The 20,393-nt window shown below is 41.5% G+C and overlaps 1 protein-coding gene across 3 annotated transcripts in view; it reads right to left on the minus strand.

Moving 5' to 3' along the window:
- Window positions 1-328: 328 nt before the first annotated feature.
- FAM120A (family with sequence similarity 120A) overlaps window positions 329-20,393 on the minus strand; it is a 114,962-nt gene continuing 94,897 nt past the window's right edge. Inside the window, exons 12-18 of one of the 3 annotated variants that reach the window (XM_030801748.1) lie at window positions 15,723-15,837; window positions 9,814-10,023; window positions 8,395-8,578; window positions 7,687-7,824; window positions 5,141-5,282; window positions 4,105-4,201; window positions 329-2,217 (exon numbers count right to left, since the gene is read on the minus strand). In XM_030801748.1, the coding sequence (XP_030657608.1) occupies window positions 1,906-2,217; window positions 4,105-4,201; window positions 5,141-5,282; window positions 7,687-7,824; window positions 8,395-8,578; window positions 9,814-10,023; window positions 15,723-15,837 (1,198 nt within the window). In that variant the 3' untranslated portion in view covers window positions 329-1,905. The remainder of the gene's footprint in view (window positions 2,218-4,104; window positions 4,202-5,140; window positions 5,283-7,686; window positions 7,825-8,394; window positions 8,579-9,813; window positions 10,024-15,722; window positions 15,838-20,393) is intronic. The other 2 variants (XM_030801780.1, XM_030801821.1) reach the window with 2 other exon arrangements.

Genomic DNA, 20,393 nt, shown 5'->3' on the forward strand with positions numbered 1-20,393 from the left:
TGGCATGAAAAACGGACTATAGTTGTAACATCCAGCTTTTAAAACGTGGTAGAGTCAAATTTATTGCTTCCTCGGGGCTTAAGAAAACCTTTTCTGTAAGTCTGCTTTCTCAGAGAGAATTTTTTTTATCCCCTTGATTGCTTGAAACTAAGCTATCAAACAAATTAATCATATATTAATGTTCCTCTAAGCCGGAAACCTGGAATTTCTTTGAAAAGGTAAAATATTTTTAAACCTTGGTTTTCTTATCTTTTCAGTAGTTGTTTCGATTTGAATTAAACCTCGATAAAATTAGCTTTTACAAGTGAATTTAAAAGCCACGCCATACTTTATACTAAAAGAATAAAGATTTTTATTAAGCATTGTAAGTTGCATTCAATAGCCTTCAGATACACCACACCACAATCCATCGACAGTCAATCAAACCCAACAGCAGTTCATTCTTGCACAATCCATGAGTTAGGGCAAAACTCCCTTCAACTTACAGTAAGATCCTACTTAGCTCTTGCGGGCAGGGGTTGGGGAATTACACCTCATTTCTGATCACTAATGTGATGAAGAGCATCAGAAGTATATGAAAACGATAAGAAGTGATTCTGATTTTAAAGTACATTGTTTGGAAACATTAACAAAAACATCAAAATGATAGAAGTATACCTGCTTCTACTAAATTCCTGATGGGAAAGTTCTCAAGAACAAGCAATTTGTTTCCTGCTACAGAAGGGGGGGGTGGTTTTTTTTTTTTTTTAAGATCAAAGGGTTTTTTTTTTTTCACAGAATTTCATATTTGCTAATATGAAGGCATAAAACAGCAACAAAGAACAATAATGCATACAGCAGTGAATACACCAGGGTAATGTTGATATTCGAAACGGCTAGATAATTTTTGGGGGGCTTTAGAATAAATGCAACAGAGGTCAATAATCACAAAATTTTAAGGTTAGAGCAAGATCAGTCAATGACTAAACAGAGTTAACATCTTTTATAGGACTATTACTGATTATTAGCATTTTTGTTTTGCAAATGGGCACATACTGGTAAGAATGGAAGAAAGGACGATAACATGCATATTAACTACACACTTTAAAAATTATGAACCATGCAGAAGTTTAGCTCAAGTAGTAGCACTAATGGTCTACATCCGATTCAAAACCACATAGTTCATTGATCACAGATGCATGGTATTAGTCACGAAAGTTTCAGAACACATTGTGTTGATTTTGAAAGGTCATTTGCATCTTCTATGATTTCAACTTTATCTCCATTTAACTTGCTTGTAAAGTATGTATGATGTATTGTATATTTAAAATCAGCAGAACGGCAATATTACTCTATAATTTTTTAGTTTTGATAGTTGCACTTTTTTTTTTAACACAAAATAACCACATCAACAGTGATGAAATTTAAGAAAGAAAAACTGTGGTTGTGCCTTATTTCTTTCATAATCATAAAAATCAAAGCCTTAAAGAAAGCTTCATTGTGAAACAGTAATGCAAAATCAAATATAATGGCATACATATGGTGCCAAATGCTAAAAATTATATTTTAAGCTATATATACTTAAAGACTGCCAAAATTTGTTTTCTTTATAGTTCAAGAAATACAACTATAGGCTTTTGTCATAACCAGTTTAAACTTTATGTGTACTTCATTTTAAGTGCGGGAGTCAAATGCTCTTCATTTTCTTTCTCTTTTTTGTTTTATTGTAGCATTTTGACTACAACTGGTTAAAACTAAAAATGTGTTGTTTAAATCTCCGATATCAAAGAGGGATCTGAATTTCCAAAGTCCTCATTTTTCTCTTACGGAAAGGACAAAATGTACATAACTGCAGGCTCTCTTTCTCTCCAGATATTCCTAAATCCTTACCCTTCCAGCATCCTTCACCCTCTATAAAAAATAAGTTTACTCTTCTTTATTTAAGACAGCTGCCTCCAGAGCAGCTTCTCTGCGGCAAGCACTGTCTGTACTTAGTGCATTTAAATGAGGATTTGTATTGCACGTTTTAGAGTCATTATTCAAGGCACTTTCAGAGTGGCTGGGGGCCCTGGCATCACCCGTGCTCCCGTTCATCTGGGGAGCCGGCTTCTCCTCGGCCATCACTCCGTTTTCAGCCAGGGACCCGTCTGAAGACATAGCAGAGGACTTCGATTCCCCAGATTTTGACTTAAGTTCTTTGGCCACTTCTTCTGCTGAAGCAGCATAAGGAGGTCTGCCCTGTTTAAAATGAAGGACAACAAATGAGAAGGTGGTTTCTGATAAACAGAAGACAGAGGATGCCAATTTTGGCCTAATGACACTGCAGATTCAAGAGCAGAAAATGCCCAGCTGGATCCCTCTAACCCTGTCTTTGCTTTGACTTTTGGGCGGTAGATGCTCTACCTGTCTCAGTCAGTTCCCTCCATGGCCCCTTCCCTCAACTCCTCTGTAGTTAATACCCTGAAAATGAGGGAGATTCCCCCTTCAGGAGCTCTGTCTAATCCTTTATATGGCACTAAATTGTTTAAAGTAACAAATGCCCCTCAATAAGTCTTCTCTAAAATTGCGACTGCTCCCACCGCCACAAAACAAACGGTCTCCCACATCTGCCTGTGACGTGCAGCAGCGCACATATCCCATTTCTACTGGGGAAATACAGTCATTGCTAGGGAACCTCAACAAGAAATCTGCACTGATAATTGCCATGTGTTTGTGAAATATCTCTTCTGAATGGGTCTTCCCCACTCCTCTGAACAGATTTAAAAATAATTCTCTGAAAAAAATGGTCCTTGAGACTAATCCAGCACATTTTCTGAAAGACATGGCTCTCTGTGAAGGCAGTGAAGACAGATCTTGAATTGCTTCTATCATTAGACCAGGGCTCCTCAACCTTAGCATATGATACGATGGCTCTGTCCACTCTCCGTGATGGGGCTGTCCCACACACCGTAGGGTGTTTAGCAGCATCCCTAGGCTTCACCTGTTAAAATCCAGTGCCCACACCAAGTCGTGACAATCAACGTCTCCAAATGTCCCTTGGGGGCCAATCACCAGGGCTGAAAGCCACTGTCATAGACTGACTCAGTGCTGAAGAAAACATGGATGTTTTTCACCTTCAAACAGTCATTTTACAGACGAGAACAGGAATCTTCCAGCTCGTCATCGCATCCCCTTCCCAACAAAGATGGTGGTACCTTCCAGCATCTTCTAGCCCTCCTATTCTGAAAACCAGGGTATTTGCCTTGTTGATGACAAAGTCCATTCACTCAGCCCAGATGGAGATGTGACCCTTGCCTAAGAAATGACCTCCATAAACCAAGGGTCCCCACATACTCTCCTACAACATCCTCTATTTTAGCTTCCAACCCTGAAGTTCAGAAATATTAACGCACCCTTCTCCATGAATCAATGCAATCGTTATTTTCTTTGAACCTTGAGACAAATAATATAAAACATAAAAACATAGCAGGACCGCTGGGCACGGTGGCTCATGCCTGTAATTCTAGCACTTTGGGAGGCCAAGGCAGGCGGATGACCTGAGGTCAGGCATTCGAGACCAGCCTGGCCAACATGGTGAAACTCCAACTCTACTAAAAATACAAAAATTAGCCGAGCGTGGTGGCACACACGTGCAATCCCAGCTACTCGGGAGGCTGAGGCATGAGAATCGCTTGAACCCGGGATGTGGAGGTTGCAGTGAGCGGAGATTGTGCCACAGCACTCCAGCCTGGGCAATAGAGCGAGACTCCATCTCAAAAGAAAAAAAGAAAGAAAAAAAAAAAAAAACAAGAAACTGAAAGTGGCTGTTCCAGCTCTGTCAGGGCTAGGCAATGCCCAAGGTGAGCCCAGCCCATCATGTCACACAGGCAGGAAGCCACCAGAGACACAGGGTCATGGCAAAGGGGAGAGACAACCTGAAGAGGCACTTAACAGCAAAATGATCTGGGCTCTAGGAAATAGACATTTGGTGAGCAGCTATGTGCCAGTTACTGTGTTAGATGCTTGACAACTAAAGCATTACCCTCACAGCTCTTCTGTCTGAGCACAGGCACTAGAAGTGCAAGCTCAGACAGGAGACATCCCTGAGGGCATTGAACTGGCACAAACATCATGTTGTCTTCTTACCTGAATTGCTGCCTGGTTTTTGTAACCTCTGCCATAGTACCTTCCACCTCTTCCAAATGTTCTAATCACTGGGGTGGAAATAACTCCTCTTGGACGCCTAAATGAATGAAAAAGGACAACAGTAAACACTTAAATCTGTTACAGACAACATTTAAAATAGTATCAAATGATTTTAAAGCCATCCAATCTTACATTTTATGAAGCATTGAATTAACCTATTTATGCCGGAAGTTGCAATTTTTTGAATTTTTGCAATCAGATCTTGAGCAGTAGGACATAAATAACTCCCACATGCATCGCGTTCCAATAATGGAACACTAGGCATAAACAGGTTAAGTATAATCATAGGGAAGATTTATTCCAAGGAATCAATCTTATTTTTTTGGTTCATATCCAATGCATTTGCAGTCAAATGCTCTACCCCTGAGCTACATCTCCCATATCCAATGCATTTGATTTGAAAACTAATACTTTAAAAATATCAAGGCACCGGTTAATTGGAAATTGTATGGTTAATTATTTAATAATGGTTAATTAAATAATTACATAATACTATAAATGGGATCCTATGCAAACATTATAAATGATGTTAAAGGCCGTGTGCAGTGGCTCACACCTGTAATCCCAGCACTTCGCAAGGCCGAGGCGGGTGGATTGGTCGAGCTCAGGAGTTCAAGACCAACCTGGGCAACATGGCGAAACCCTGTCTCTACCAAAAACACAAAAATTAGCCAGGCATGGTGGCACATGACTGTGGTCCCAGCTACTCGGGAGGCTGAAGTGGGAGGATTGCTGGAGCCCAGAAAGTCAAGGCTACACTGAACTGTGATTGTGCCACTGCACTCTAGCCTGGGTGACAGTGAGACCCCATCTTAAGATAAATAAATAAATAAAAACTAAATAATTAAATACAAATGATATTAAAGAAAAATGTATCTAATGATATAAAAACATTCCTACTTAAACTTCCAAAAAAAGCAAGTTAGAAGCTGTTTTCTTATTTATACAAAAGACATTTTCGTGGCTCAGAACTTACCCTCTAGCTGGTCCTCCGACAGAAACCACCTGCAGGGGGAAAGGCCCCCGGCCCCCACGGCCCCGCCTGCTCCCAGCCCAATGGCCAACCACAGTGCCAGCTATTTCTAGTTTGCCTCCCTGAGAAGGTATAGGTTGGACTCCTGCACAAAAAATATACGAAAAGACAAAAAATCTTTACAATCACAGAATTAATAGCAAAAAGATACAAGCAAGAAACTTCTTTTCAGTTTTGGTTTATATTTACTATGAAGCTACTTTCTCCTGTTTTGTACAATTTTTTATTATGTAGTGTATCTCTGTGCACACTGTTTGACTTTAAACTATTGTGAAGAACCCATGACAATTGAATTAGGTTACAACTGCAAATGTGCAAGGCTTTTTAGATAGAAACAGATACAATAAAGTGTTGTCATCAGGTGCATATGGCATGCCTTCTATATTACCAAGATGGCAATCTGCAAACTCAATAATGTTTTTCTCTTTAGGCGAATACTTCCAGGTTTACTACCCTAACCGAACATCATAGAATCAATAAATCTAGCCTGTATTTCTTACTGTATTTTTAAATTAGAATTTCCATAAGCAGAGTCACAAATAGAATTTACTAACTTCTTTTGATTACTGCAAATTATAAGTTTTCTGACCTAAGAAAATTCTCTAATTGCTAATTGGCAGCAAAACTTCTGATTAAAAACAAAAAAATAAGCAAACAAAACCAAAGCCCCAAGCAACTTGTTTTCTGACAGTGGGAATGGATAATAAACAACTATCATCTTGGTGTTAGCTGTGGCAATTCAGCACTGTCCAACAGAAACCTACAACAAGCTTTCATTTTTTTGTAGCCACATGAAAAATGTACAAAGAAACAGAGGAAAGAAGTTTTAATAATGAATTTATTTAACTCAATGTATCCAAAATAATACTATTTCAACAGGTAGTCAAGATTTTTTTTTTTTTTAAGACAGGGTCTTGCTCTGTCACCCAGGCTGGAGTGCAGTGGCACAATCACGGCTCACTGCAGCCTTGACCTCCCAGCTCAAGCGATCCTCCCACCTCAGCCTCCTGAGTAGCTGAGACTACAGGTGTGCACCACCACACCTGGCTAATTTTTAAAATTTTTTGTAGAGGCAGGGGTCTCACTATATTGCCCAGACTGGTCTTGAACTCCTGCCTCAAGCAATTCTCTCTCCTTGGCCTCCCAAAGTGCTGAGATTATAGGCATGAGCCACTGTGCCTGGCCCAAGATAAAAAATTGATGAGCTATTTTAGTCTGCTTCCCATTTTAAGTTTTAAAATCTGATATGTATTTTACACGTTCTAGCCAGAGCTTAAGTGTTCAACAGAGCAGTGGCCAGCAGCTATTATACTAGGCAGTGCAAATCTGAGTTCCAGACACAATTTTAAGAAACTCAGGAAGCAGGTTCCTTTTATCTTTCCAGTCTAAGAATTCACTTCTTGCCCTACACTATCCATAGTACAATCTCCCCTCTCCCTCCATCTTTGATCCCAACTATGGGCCAGCTTCAGTTTCAAGGCACTAGAAGGAGCTGAAGCAAATCAAGAAGCAGAGAAGAAACATGGCTGCGAGCTGCATGAGGAGCAGTCACAGAACAGAGTAGCACCCTACAGAGTAGCACCCCGCAGGAGGCTGGTGGGCGGACAGAGGAGGCAGAGAGGCATGCAGCTGCACCAGGGAAAGGAGAGGCGACCTGCAGACAGAGGGGCTGACCCATCGCCAAATCTGCAAGAGTCACCTTTCCGCACAGTTCCCTTGCTGGCCTCCCTAACTATCCCATGTAACTGAGTTGGAAAAACGTTGTTGATCAAGAGAGAAAGGCTTGCCCATCCTCAATGTGACTCCAAAATCATATCTGAACAGTTAATCCTGTTATGTGACTTGATGGGCAGATTTAGATCTGCAGTCCCAAAGTGTGGGATTAGGACAAAGACACAGGTCACTGACTTCCAATTACAGCACCATCACAAGACATTGCTTCCTATGGTAAATGTTAAGACCCTCTTTTGCAAGCCTAATACAAATGCAAAGAGAAGCACTGGGAATCTACAGTAAAACTGCCTTGTTTATATTCCCAACATTAGATCTTTGTTTAAAAATGTTTCTGCGAAACAAACTGTGACAGACTTTTTATGTCAGGAGTTCTCTGACCATTAGAATTTTCTATATAAGCATGATAATCTTTACCAAAAGATGGCTGCTTGGGAAAGAAACACCACTATTAGCAGCTCATCCTATGAACACGAGGCGATGGTCAGGTTACCCAGGTGCACAGAAAGGTTCTGTTCTAGGTGGACACTCAGTGGTCTACCCTGAAAGGAGAGACTGGCCACAGCACAGCCGCTGCCGAGACCTGAGAGCAGAGTCTCAGGAGGAGCGGTCAATGAGGGTCAGAGCGGGGACCCAGAAGAAAGGCCATTCTGCTGGAGGAGGGGCTCATGAGGACAGTAGAGGAAGGAAGGCGCCAGACGATGGAGCGAAGGAAGTGCTGGCAGGCAGAAGCTCTGGGAAGGGGTGGGTATAATTACCGCCCTGGGACTTGCTAGTCCTGCTGCTGTCACTGCCTGAGAAGGCTCCGCAGTGTCCCGATGCTGCCGCCACACGGAAGGCACGGTAAGGGCCTGTTGCTACCGTTTCCCCATAGGGGCCTCCAAAGCCACAGACGCCTGTGGGACCCGGGGTAGAGAGAGAGGGGAGAAGTGTAAGGGACAGGACTTAGGGCCCTGCTGGGTATTCGGGCAGAGTGGCCCCTGCCTCCTCCAGCTGCCATGGAGGGGTCTCCTGGCCCCTCTCATCACCTCACTGTCCTGTGCCCATGGTCCCTGGGGACCAGCATTGTAAGGCCACCCTCCCTGCAGCGGGTCGTTCAACAGGACACTGGCATGGGGCTCAGGATGGGCCCTGGGAGATGTGTCCTGGAAGATGGCTCTCTCTGACCTGGGTGGGTTTATTTTCCCTTACACATGAGAAACAAATATATCTTAAAATGTGAGCAGAGTTTTCAGCTTGATTGACAGATTTTACGATGCAGCATTTGCATCCACATCAGCAGGTCCCTCTCCCCTATCTCCAGGATCAAACTTGCTCCTCATGGACTTGAAGAACTGCTGCTGCAGGATCTCCAAGACCAACAGTGACAAGGTCAACACAGCAGATGGGCTTGCCTATAAGGGCTGCACTTTCTTTACAGGAATCTGGCATCTGTTACCCACAGGAACACGTCCCAGTCAACTCACCTGCAAAGCCTCTGCCCCTGCCCTGAGAGGGTGGGACAGGCCCAAAGTGCCGGGGGTACGCAGAGGCGGGGTAGAAGGGCAGGGCAGGAGGTGGCGGGAAAGGGAGCGTGTGGCTCTGCCGGGAGAAGCTGAGCCCCTCGAGGACGCTCTGGCGCATCTTCTCTACCTTGGCAGCCTGATCAGCCTGGAAGACAAGGACCAGCATGTGAAAATGCCATCCACAGGGGGTTTTAATTGAATTTAAATGAGCACTAAAGAAATAAGATCTATCAACTATACACTTGGTTCCCTTTATTCATGAATTCTGTCTGCAAATTCTCTTACTTGCTAACGTTTATTTGTAATCACAAAAATCAATACTTATGGCAGTTTTCTGGTCGTCCGCAGACTTGTGCAGAACACGGCAACAATTTTTGTTGCCTGATGCGCTGACCCCAGCTGAGGTCAAACAAGACAACGCTTGCCTTCTTGTTTCAGCTCATACTGAAAACAAGAATCCTTTTCACAGTTTATTAAGTGCCACGTGTTTCACATTTTTGTCCTTTTTTGTTGGTGATTTCACTGTTTAAAATGGTCCCCGGCTGGGTGCGGCGGCTCACGCCTGTAATCCCAGCACTTTGGAAGGCCAAGGTGGGTGGATTGCTTGAGGTCAGGAGTTCAAGACCAGCCTGACCAACATAGCAAAACACCGTCTCTACTAAAAATACAAAAATTAGCTGGGCATGGTGGCAGGCGCCTGTAATTCCAGCTACTCGGGAGGCTAAAGCAGGAGAATCACTTGAACCTGGGAGGTGGAGGTACAGTGAGCTGAGACCGCACCACTGCACTCCAGCCTGGGCAACAAGAGCGAAACTCCGTCTCCAAAAAAACAAACAAACAAACCAAAAAAAAACAAACAAATAAAATGGTCTCCAAGTGTAGTGCTGAAGTGCTGTCTGGTGTTCCTAAATGCATAAGGAGGCTGTGATGTGCCTTACAGAGAATATACGTGTTACAGAAGCTACTGGCTGTTGAGTTCAATAATAATAAATCAACAAACCATATTATATAAGGTGTCTTTAATGAAAATGCACAGGAAATAAGATTATATACTGATTGGTTGACAAAAATATGTGACGAGAGCCTTGAAGGAACCCAGCACCTTGTATTTCCCCTAGGAGCAATGGTTAGTATTCACTAATTTGGCGTTCGAGGTGAATTTTAGAACATTACTACCACAAATAATGAGAAACAATGTTATATCAGGAGCTTGGCTCATCCTGGGTACTGAAGTGATATTTAGTGACACTCAGCACCAGGCCCAACCTAAAACAGAATCTTGAAACACAGGATGGTAAATATGGTACAAAAGATGACAGATTTAACCAATGAGCTTTATTTCATCACAGTTAAAGGCGGCCACCCAGCCCCCCAGCATACCTGACCATCACAGAGGTCAATGAGTGGGGTCTTTTCCCGGCTGGCTTTGAGGAGTTTAGATTGGAAGAGCTTCCCATCAAAATACATCCAAGGACAACAGTGTTCCCAGGGGATTGGCTGTCCGCATGCATCATTTGCAAACAAGGCCATGTCTACTCCACTCATGAAGAGAGCTGATAGCTGAATTCCTCGGGGATCTAGGTTCTCAATCTTTAAATTGAAAAGAGTAATTTCTATGGAATAAGAGTACTACAGTATTAAATTCTTTCAATGTCTTACTAAAACTCTCCAAAGTTAACAGAATATTCCTCAATAAAATAGCACCACTAATAGTCCTATCATTACCTTATATTGACCTAACACTGGCCTCATTTGAACAGAAATACTTATGTGATTTAACACATTTGAATTTAAGAGAATATTTTATAAACATACTCAAGTATTTCAGTTGGGTTTATAAAGCGTTCCGCAGTGTAGAGTAACACTGTACTTAAGGCTGACGTGTGACAAAATGAGCAATGATGTGTGGTCTCCTTAGAGTCCAGGGCTCCACAATCTCTTTGTGAAATAACACTTCACATTTCAGATCTGCATACAGGTAACGTATTAACAGAAAGAGTGTCAAAACTGAACACTCTATTAAGATTCTGCATTTTAAAATAGTTACATTAAAAGATTATTTGGTATAATTACATTCTAAAATAAATTTGTACTTTATGTTTACATTATTTTATATGTCAAGGATTTTAATTGCAACTTATTAATAAGACTGTCAAAATGTCTTTTGGAGAAATGGATAGCTTATAAATGAAAGAAGACAACAAAAATATGGTTCTTGAACCATACGTACTACTAGAATTTGCACAGACTTTTACTTCCCTCAGTGTTAAGTGCTGGGTGCCTACCTTCTATATGTAGAGCCCACGCTTCTAGTGTCTGATAAGCAGTGAGAAACATTAACACGAGTACAGTCAACTCTTGATCATCTGCATGTGAAAGGCCTAGTTTGTGGATTATCCAGGATCAAAGTTTAGCTCTGCTCTGGCTTTTGTCTTCCGACTTTGGTGGCTTTTCAAGAATGCAATGTTTATGGGAGATCAATCTAAGCAATGCCTACATGTGGCAGGTAAAGGGGCTTTTCATTAAAGAGAAAAAGGTCATTCTGGTGCCAAATGCTAATAAACTTACAATCATCTGCTGTTTTTGTTGTTTGTGTTAACAGTCCCTATTATCAACTAACACTGTTTCCCAACCTTTTTTTTAAAATTTTCACAATACAGTTAACCTTCCAAAACCTGGAGAAGTCTGTTCACCAATTTATAAAAGGTGTTTACACCTCTGGATCCTATTGTACATCACCAGCTCCTCTTTTTCCCATGTAGTTGTTGGGAAGTGAACTAAAAAATGTTCCCTTGTGGGCAGGTAGGGCTGGGGTGATAGAATTAGATGCATTTTTATATTGATGTGCAAAGTGGAGGAAGAGAGGTCATACTAGAACAAAATGGAGAAAATGTACTTGATTCATTTAGACCCCAGCCACCCCCACCTCTGAGCTGCAGAAAGGGAGAATTCTCAAGGCAGAAAGAGGGAGCTGACCCTGTTGGAAAGCGGCCAAGCACAGGTGTGGCCCATGAATGAATAGGACACCCATCTCCTGGCCCCTTACACTGCAGAAATTATGACCACAAATCCCTTCCAGTCAGGTGGGGCTCCGCTGCTTCTAGCCCAGGGGCCTCCGTGCCCCTCTCTCTGCCCTACGCCAGAGAACAGAGATTCCAGGTCAAGGATCAGGGAGAGAAAATGCTGCTCTAAAGTTGTTTGCCTGGCTATCCAAATGTCAAAACACAAAATGCCACCAACACCCTCTGTGTAAGCACATGCAGCACCATCCTAACGGTGTTTCTTTTTTTTTTTTTTCTTTGAAACAGTCTCGCTCTGTCATCCACGCTGGAGTGCAATGGCGCAATCTTGGCTCACTGCAACCTCTGCCTCCCAGGTTCAAGCAATTCTCCTGCCTCAGACTAATTAGTAGCTGGGATTACAGACGTGCGACACCATGCCTGGCTAATTTTTGTACTTTTAGTAGAGTCAGGTTTTCACTATGTTGGCCAGGCTGGTCTCAAACTCGTGGCCTCATGTGATCTGGGAAGATCCTCAGCCTCCCAAAGTGCTGCGATTACAGGCATGAGCCACCACGTCTAGCCCCTGCAGGTGTTTCTTAGGAACGGGCTGGTGCTGATCACGTCCAGATTCAAACCTTTACAACTAATGTAACTTAAAACCATTTACCTGGCAAACGGCTATCTGCATTGCCAAACTTAAGAAACAGCAGCAGATGTATAGGGCACAGAAGCGCCCTAGTTAAAACTACTAATCTCCAAATTTGCTGACAGGAAGAATGCAGCAAGGCTACAGTGTGTGTGTGTGTGTGTGTGTGTGTATGTGTGTGTGTGTGTGTATGTGTGTGTGTGTGCACGCGCGCGTGCGCGTGTGTGTATCAAATGGCCTTAACATTAAAGGATTATACTTTTAAGAATTTTTTAAATGATATTTATAGTTTCAAGATAACGGTTCAACTAGCATTAATCTAATAGAGAAAAGTTCTTAGAATAAGAGCTTGCATAAACAATCTGAATAAAATCTTGATTGCAGTGTAAATTTGCTTCCTTTGAAAATTTTTTAAACTTACATTATGTGGTGTTTTTTTCCCTAAATGTTAGTTATATGTAAATAATAATATTTAATATTTATGGGGAACTTAAATATATATCAAGCACTGCTTTTTTCATTATCTCACTGCCATCTCTAAACAACATAGAATGCAGGCACCTCTAAATAGTACTCCCTTGTACAGACGGGTCACAGAGGGTTCAAGGTCACAGAGCTGGTAATTGGGAGAACCCAAATCTGAACCCTTGATTATAAAAATAGCTGCAATATTCACATTCTAACTTCATTCTCTTATATCAATAGAAATAAAATATTCAATATCATCCAAAGTTCCTCAACTAGAGAAATACAGACAAAAAATTCTGACTTTATAGGAAATACAAATATGGAAGTTAATCTCTCTGACCAATTAGCTCAAGAACAAAATTCCAGTAAAGTTACTTTGTCCAACATCTGATTACTGGGCAACAGACTCTTACTTCAATTTGTCATATTTACCTATATGCAAAATAATTCTTACACGTATCATAGACATGTTGCACGCCCCTAATACTGTCTTTAAAGCTCTTCATTTTCCATCTTTTATATTCTGCACTTGGCATGTGAAACTGTTAAAAGAATTTAAGGCAATTATAGGGATGTCAAGGCAAGGGAGAAAGAAACTGGACAAATACTATAATGGTACAAAGTTCCTTCTCATCCTTTACCCACCCTCCTCAAAACACAGGGGTCAGTGCTAATTTTACCTTAATTACATTCATGCTGGTAACCTAGGAGAAGGGCTTAAAAAATATAACAGGAAAAATGAGGGTCATCAATCACTGTCACAGGTATTCAAGGAGCCACATGGAACACTCTCAATTATTCATGGACATGGCAGACGAAGAAAGCATGGATGAGATGAAATTCTTAAAAATTCATTGTAACTAATGGTTTCAATGTCTTGTCCCACCAAACCTCCCATCAGAAAAAGCTAACAAGAATCCTAACTGTCAGCACTGGGTTTTTCCTTCCTCTTTTCCTCCTCTGGTGGCCAACCACAGAGTGGACGATAAATGGGAGAAGAGAAACAGGGTCTGGGCAATCCACAAACTGGGTAGCAGGCCCAGACACACCAGTTAACAGTCAAGAGTTGACTATATCACAAACCATGAAATAGTGTATTACAATAAAGCACTGTTGTTGCTTTTGATATTGCAAAAAAATTTTAATGGTTAAATGAAAAGGCAATTTTAGAATTTAATTTTCTATTACTGAATTTTGGAACCCTCAGCTCTGTATAGGAATTTTTGTAACATTTAAATAATGATCATTCCTATCAATTCTCAATCTGATGATAGCTGAGAGGATCTTCAATCTTAAAAAACAAAAAAGCAAATAACTGCCTTTCCCCCCAACAAATGCTATTTTTCCTTATAGCTTTCTCAGAATTTATACTAATCATGAAAATGAAGCACTTACAGGTGTAGGCTGCTCTTATTAAAGGGAACTGTCGACCTCCAGACAAGCAAGACCCAGAGGATCGATGAGTCAGACTGAAGTTTACTATACATACATATGTCTTTCTGAGCATATCTCTACAAATGTCTGGCTTTAGATGAAGAACCAGGAGAAAACCATGAAAGCACTAAGATCTCAAAAGAACCAAAATGAAAGCTTAGAGTGTGATTGTTTTTCAAAAGTTATATCCTATGTGTTGATCCAAAAATGAAAAGGATATGGGATATAAGATGAACTTTGAGTAAAAGTAACTTGATGGTGAATAAGGCTTAGTGGGCATACCTGATACCTGGCGGTCTGATTTTCAGAACTGGGATGTCAATACTGATGTAATAATCTATATAAGAGAAACAGGAGTAGAGGTAGAGGGATGGCACCACACACTAGCAAAAGTATCTCCAACCCCCTGAAGCACAGTCTGTGACGAAGACGGTGGTGATGAGACAAACCAGGTGAGGACACGGGAAAGGACCTGACTTAGCACCAGCCACACTGCCTGACGGGGACACCTGACCAAACATTGAAAACAGAAACGTAAATTCAAAAACATTACAAATAATAATTTCTGTCTAACAAACAGAAAAGCTTGATCTACAAAGTAAAGAATACAATTTGAAGTGAATTCTCCTAAGTTTTGGTTTTTTTACTTAGCTTATTTCTAAGCCACAAGAAGTCTCAGGTGAGCTCCACACAATTGAGGAGGGTCACTTAACACCAAATTACTCAATTTAACATGATAATTTAGGGAAAACTAGAAATTTATTAAGCAACAACTACTGAACACTGAAAATCTATTAAGTGAGCCTAAAATTCCCCTCCATGGAAAGAATGCCTTCATAAAGAATGCCAAAAAGATCTAAAGGTGAAGGCAATTTTGTGGAAAGAGATTAACTGATTACAAATCAAACTCTGTAAAACGAAACAAAATAAAACAAAAGAACTGATGGCAAAGAAAAAAACAAAACCCTATACATTGAAAAGGCTCATCTACTAATTTAACTAGCTTTGAAAAGTCTTGAACTTTCTAAAATTTAATATGGAAATTAGAAAGCAATTACAACCACGTGAACAAGGTAACTAATGAAAGTATACCGAAAAAGATATTCACACTGAAAAATTAGGTGACAACTTGGAGAAAAATCAATTATTGTCAAAACAATTAAAGAACAAAAGGAATTACTAGAAGGCAAAATTAAAAGGAATATGATGTTAAATGCTGACTTAAAAAGGGATAGAAATGATGATGTAACATCGTTCTTCAAGTGGTTTTTTGTAAGGGATTTTATAATAGTAGAGGGGCAAAGAATATTTTTTAGAGAAAACTAAAGTTATAATTAGGAACAATGAAATGAAATAAGAATCCTTGCTAGATGTTAGAAAATTCTTAAGATCAAGCCCTCTCAGGGTTTGGAATCCCCCCCTAAAATATAAAAGGCAAGTTTATTTCATGATGTGATAAATAAGAATAAACATCCAATGGTAAACAAGGGGAAATCATTCTCTGACAAAGTGGGACTAATCATTTCCAAACTGGGGATAGCAAATCCATAACTAGAAAGGAATATTCCTTTTGCCATGAAGGCGATTGATCAAGTTCTTATCATATTAGTATTATTAGTTTAGTGGACTAGAGCAATTAGTTTAAAGAATTAGCAATTCTGCCTGTTGAAAGTTAGCAGTATTACACCAAAATCCAAAGTGAGACTGTCCAAGACAATGCAATGAGGCTGATAAATTACCTTGAGCTCCTGGAGCTGATCAGGCTCGTAGAGTTTGGGGGACAGCGCCTGAGCCAGGAAGGCATCCAGCTCCTGACGCCGAAGGATGCGTGCTCCCGGCCACTGCACCATGTACCTGGTGAGGGGCAGAAGTGAAAGGTTGGTGATTACTGAGTGGTCGCCCGTCATATGGACAAGTCTAGTGGGAGGTTCTAGGTAAATCCCGGATGATACGAGCTAAGAAGACCCATGTGATTTCTTATTCAGCTTTTCTACTTTTCTACTTTCATTTGATGACGCCATTACAAATGAAAACAGGATGTCAGAATGTTTTACTTTAGAATAATTAAAAATAGCACACTGAATTGTGGATACTGAAAACTAGCTGGTCAGTGATTTTTGATACAGCCTCACTCTTGTGAAGCATTTAAACCCTGAAAGTACATTCTAAGTACCAATTTTCAGGATTCATTCATTTTTTTGTTCAAGCCAGGATACCCAGGAGGCAGACCCTAGGTATAAATAAGAAAGACAAATCCCGAGATGAAGAGCAAAGACCATTGCCTGGCCACTCTGCAGCTGCAGGTCCATGGAGCAGGTAAATAACCGAAGATGGGGCCAGTACCACAAGGTAAGCGGGAGTCAGACTCAAGAAAAGCAATGCGTAGGACCATCACTAGAGCCACGGCAAAATGTGTGCACGCTGAAGTGGCTGCTAAAGGACAATCAATCTCCAAATCTTCAACTTCAACTAGAACAGGTCTGCCTGGGAGTCTCCTTCCCTTCTCAGTAACAGCACTGCCTGAATCACAAACACCCTAGAGCACTGCACAAGGCACAACCCCAAGGAGTGTCTGGGCGTGAAAAAGTAAAGGGCTAACTATAATGACTTAGTCATAAACCTTTCTGAAGTCTAACGTTCCCAGTTCTTTGCATTCCATAAACTTGAAGGATGACCTAATCAAGTTGCCAGCTGATCACTAAAAATAACTTCTGATGATAGATTACGACGCGATCTCTGGCAAATAACTCAAAAGGAGTTCAGAGAACCGTGACATGCTTAACAAAGCTCTTTCCATTCCCATCTACAGAGTAAGTTTGCTCAGTGCTTAAAATCTGAGTTAACAAAACCCAGGGTTACAGTTGGTGCTGAGCACTAAATCATTCTTGTATTAATTAATATTCATCCATGGGTACACAAACTAAGTAGGGGAGGTTCAAGACAGCTCATTGAGATATATTTTCAGTTGAAATCCAAAGTAGAAAGTTTACGTGCTCACTAGGTGCCAAGGCATTGGTCTAAGCACCTTACATACTTTAACTCATCTACTGTTATAGAAATTCTGAGACAGGAATAATAATTATCCCAATTTAGAGAAGGGGAAACTGAAGCACAGAGAGCTTATATACGTCATGGTCAAATTAATGTGGCAAAAGTAGGATGTAAATGCAATTTCAAGGAGAACAAACAGCAAATGTTACATTTCTATGGTATTTATATTTGATGAGATATATAAAAGAGTGATGTGAAAGTTTCATTTAATTAAACCATCAATACTTGCAATAACAAAAATCACATCCTTTGCAATTGATTAACTGTCACAAATCTTAAATACAATGGTCTTACTGAGGTTTTTTTTTTTTTTTTTTTTTTTTTTTTGAGATGGAGTCTTGCTCTGTGGTCCAGGCTGGAGTGCAGTGGCATGATCTTGGCTCACTGCAACCTCCGCCTCCTGGTTCAAGTGATTCTCCTGCCTCAGCCTCCCAAGTAGCTGGGATTACAGGCACATGCCACCCCACCTGGCTAATTTTTGTATTTTTAGTAGAGACACTGTGTTGGCCAGGCTGGTCTCAAACTCCTGACCTCAGGTGATCCACCCGCCTCAGCCTCCCAAAGTGCTGGGATTACAGGCATGAGCCACTGCACCCAGCCTGGTCTTACTGAGTTTTAATCAGGGCCGGATGCAAGAAACAGCCAATATGAAGAAGGTCCCCTCCTCCGAATTTTTGTCTCAAAAAAATTATATACAATGTTCTTTGCCTTAAGTATCTATGTTTTATATTCCTGTATTTTAATTTCTTTTTATTTTTTAATTGAGGTAAAATACACACAAAATTTACCATTTAAGCCATTTTTAAGTGTACAGTTCAGTGGCATTAAGCACATTCACATCGCTGTGCAACCATGACCATCATCCATTCACAGAACTCCTTTCATCTTCCCAGACTGAAACTCTGTTCCCCTTACACAACAACTCCCCAGTCTTCCCTGCCTCAGCCCCTGGCTATTGGTTCCTTTTAAAATTTTGTAATCCCAGCACTTTGGGAGGCTGAGGCAGGAGGATCACGAGGTCAGGAGATCAAGACCATCCTGGCTAACATGGTGAAACCCCATCTCTACTAAAAATACAAAAACAAAAAAATTAGCTGGGCGTGGTGGCGGGCACCTGTAGTCCCAGCTACTCGGAAGGCTGAGGCAGGAGAATGGCGTGAACCCAGGACGGAACTTGCAGTGAGCCGAGATGGCGCCACTGCACTCCAGCCTGGGCAACAGAGCGAGACTCCATCTCAAAAAAAATTTTTTTTTTTTTAATCACAAAAAGACTGTATTGCAGATACACTGGTTCTCTCAAGATCTTTCCTGGTTTTCCTGGCAGCCAAGACTCTCAGAATTCAACTTCGCCAGGACAGCAAACAATTTTGTTGGTCAGACTATCCGCTATTTCCTCCATCTGGCTTTCTATAACAGAGTTAGTGTTTAGACCCTTCTCATCGTAGGTCCTCTGAAGACCTTGCTGGATACAGAGTATGAATTACTAGGTACACACATACATACATAGATTAAATATCAAAACAGAGATCCTGGTTAAGAGTCAAGGTAAGAGCAGCTGAGAACTTAATTCTTGGTCAGCTTATTTATTTGTGCTATTCCTACCTGTGCATTTAGAATGTTTTCAGATCCCTTTTACACTACTAAATCTATCTATGGTATTTCTGGAAATTTTTTCTCTCCATGTTCTTTTCCATGCAATTGAGCAGATTATGAAAATGTCATTTAATGTGCTAATATAGACAACTATAGGGCCTCAGGGAGCTGTCTAACCTCCCGCAGCCTTCTTTTCCTTACCACAGAAGGGTGGGGGAAGTATAAATTGTTCTGGAGCCCTCCTAAGGCTGGCTGACCTTGACCCCGTCTCCTCTCACTGCCCTTTACAAGCATGGAAGCTGGGGTGAAGCCAGAGCTCAAAAGGAGAGAAGCAGGCCTCAGCCAGCATGGGCCACCTGCTGCATTACCCAGGCTGACCACCAACCACCCGGGTCGCACCTCTAGAGCACACACTGACGGCGCCAGCATTGCTCTGGAGCCTTATGCCCTCCATCCCTGTTACTGTATTTACTGATTTAAGTCAAGTTTTTCTAAAACCTAACCCAGTCTGCATCTTTGTGTCTGCCATATTGCTCCTACAAGAACATAAGCTGCTGCTTTTGGACAAGAGCCTTGTCTATTTTATCCATGCTGCATCCCCAGAAAGACCTGCTCTGCTCTGTGCCCTCAGCCTGCAGCCTCACACTGCAGCAACCTCTGCTGAGACTCCATCCCCGTCTCTGCCATCAGGGATTCTAGAGATTTGACTGATGTTCTTCTGCTGTCCATCCCAATTGCTGCCATAGTATAACATTTAAAATATATGTATGCCCAACTCTATCTTAACCAAGTGATTGATGTTAACATCAATAGTAAAAGCAAAAACTAAATTCCCTTAGGGAGCAATGAGAAGACCACCATACCCCTTCTGTGGGGTTCCACCCCAAATGCATCACCTGACTCTAATCGTGGAGAAACATGCGTCCAATAGAAATTGATAACAGTCTACAAAGGAATAAAAAAAACTGTAGCCATGAGCTGGCTACCTGTGTTTGTAAAGAGAAGGTTACTGGAGCATGGCCATGCCCATTCATCTCTGTCTTGCCGACGGCCATCTCAACAGTGCTGAGGAGATGGCTCAGGTGTTTCCGGGATCACTGCTGAGAAAGGGCCGGCACTCCGCTGCCAGGCCCCAGGCATCAAGAGGAGCAAACAAAAGAGTGGGCTGGGAGGCAATGCCAGAGGACCAGCTGCATGCATGGCCTCTTCCCTGTCCATGCATCTCAGTGCTCACACACAGCAGGCCACGAGGCACTAGCCACAGGAGGGGCAGAGTAAATACATCAGATGGGACGGCATCAAGAGTCTGAGCACGAATTTAAACACGAAGCTGAAACGATGTGACCCTAGCCCCCTATAGTGCAACAGCAGCTCATCCTCTGCCATGGCTGCGGGGCCCCAGAGTGTGTCCTCACTCAGGGTCCCAGTATGTACCTAGGTCAAGTATATGGTGGCCTGTGAGGTGCTCTGCTAGATTAAAGGCCATGTGTCACACTAAACTTGGAAGAGAAAAATACAAAAAAAGTAATCAAATTCATTATTGCTAATTTGATCTCACAGAATCCAAAGTCTTAAACTTTCTATGAATATAATATTGTTATTAATAAAAACATGTCTTTAATTGAATTTGCCATCAGAGGAAACCAGAAGCCTCTAAAAACAAAAATAAAGAAGGAATTGGCCGGGTGCGGTGGCTCATGTCTGTTAATCCCAGCACTTTGGGAAGCCGAGATAGGTGGATCACCCGAGGTCAGGAGTTCAAGACC

This window comes from Nomascus leucogenys, chromosome 1a, assembly GCF_006542625.1.
Source record: "Nomascus leucogenys isolate Asia chromosome 1a, Asia_NLE_v1, whole genome shotgun sequence".
Lineage (NCBI taxonomy): Eukaryota > Metazoa > Chordata > Mammalia > Primates > Hylobatidae > Nomascus > Nomascus leucogenys.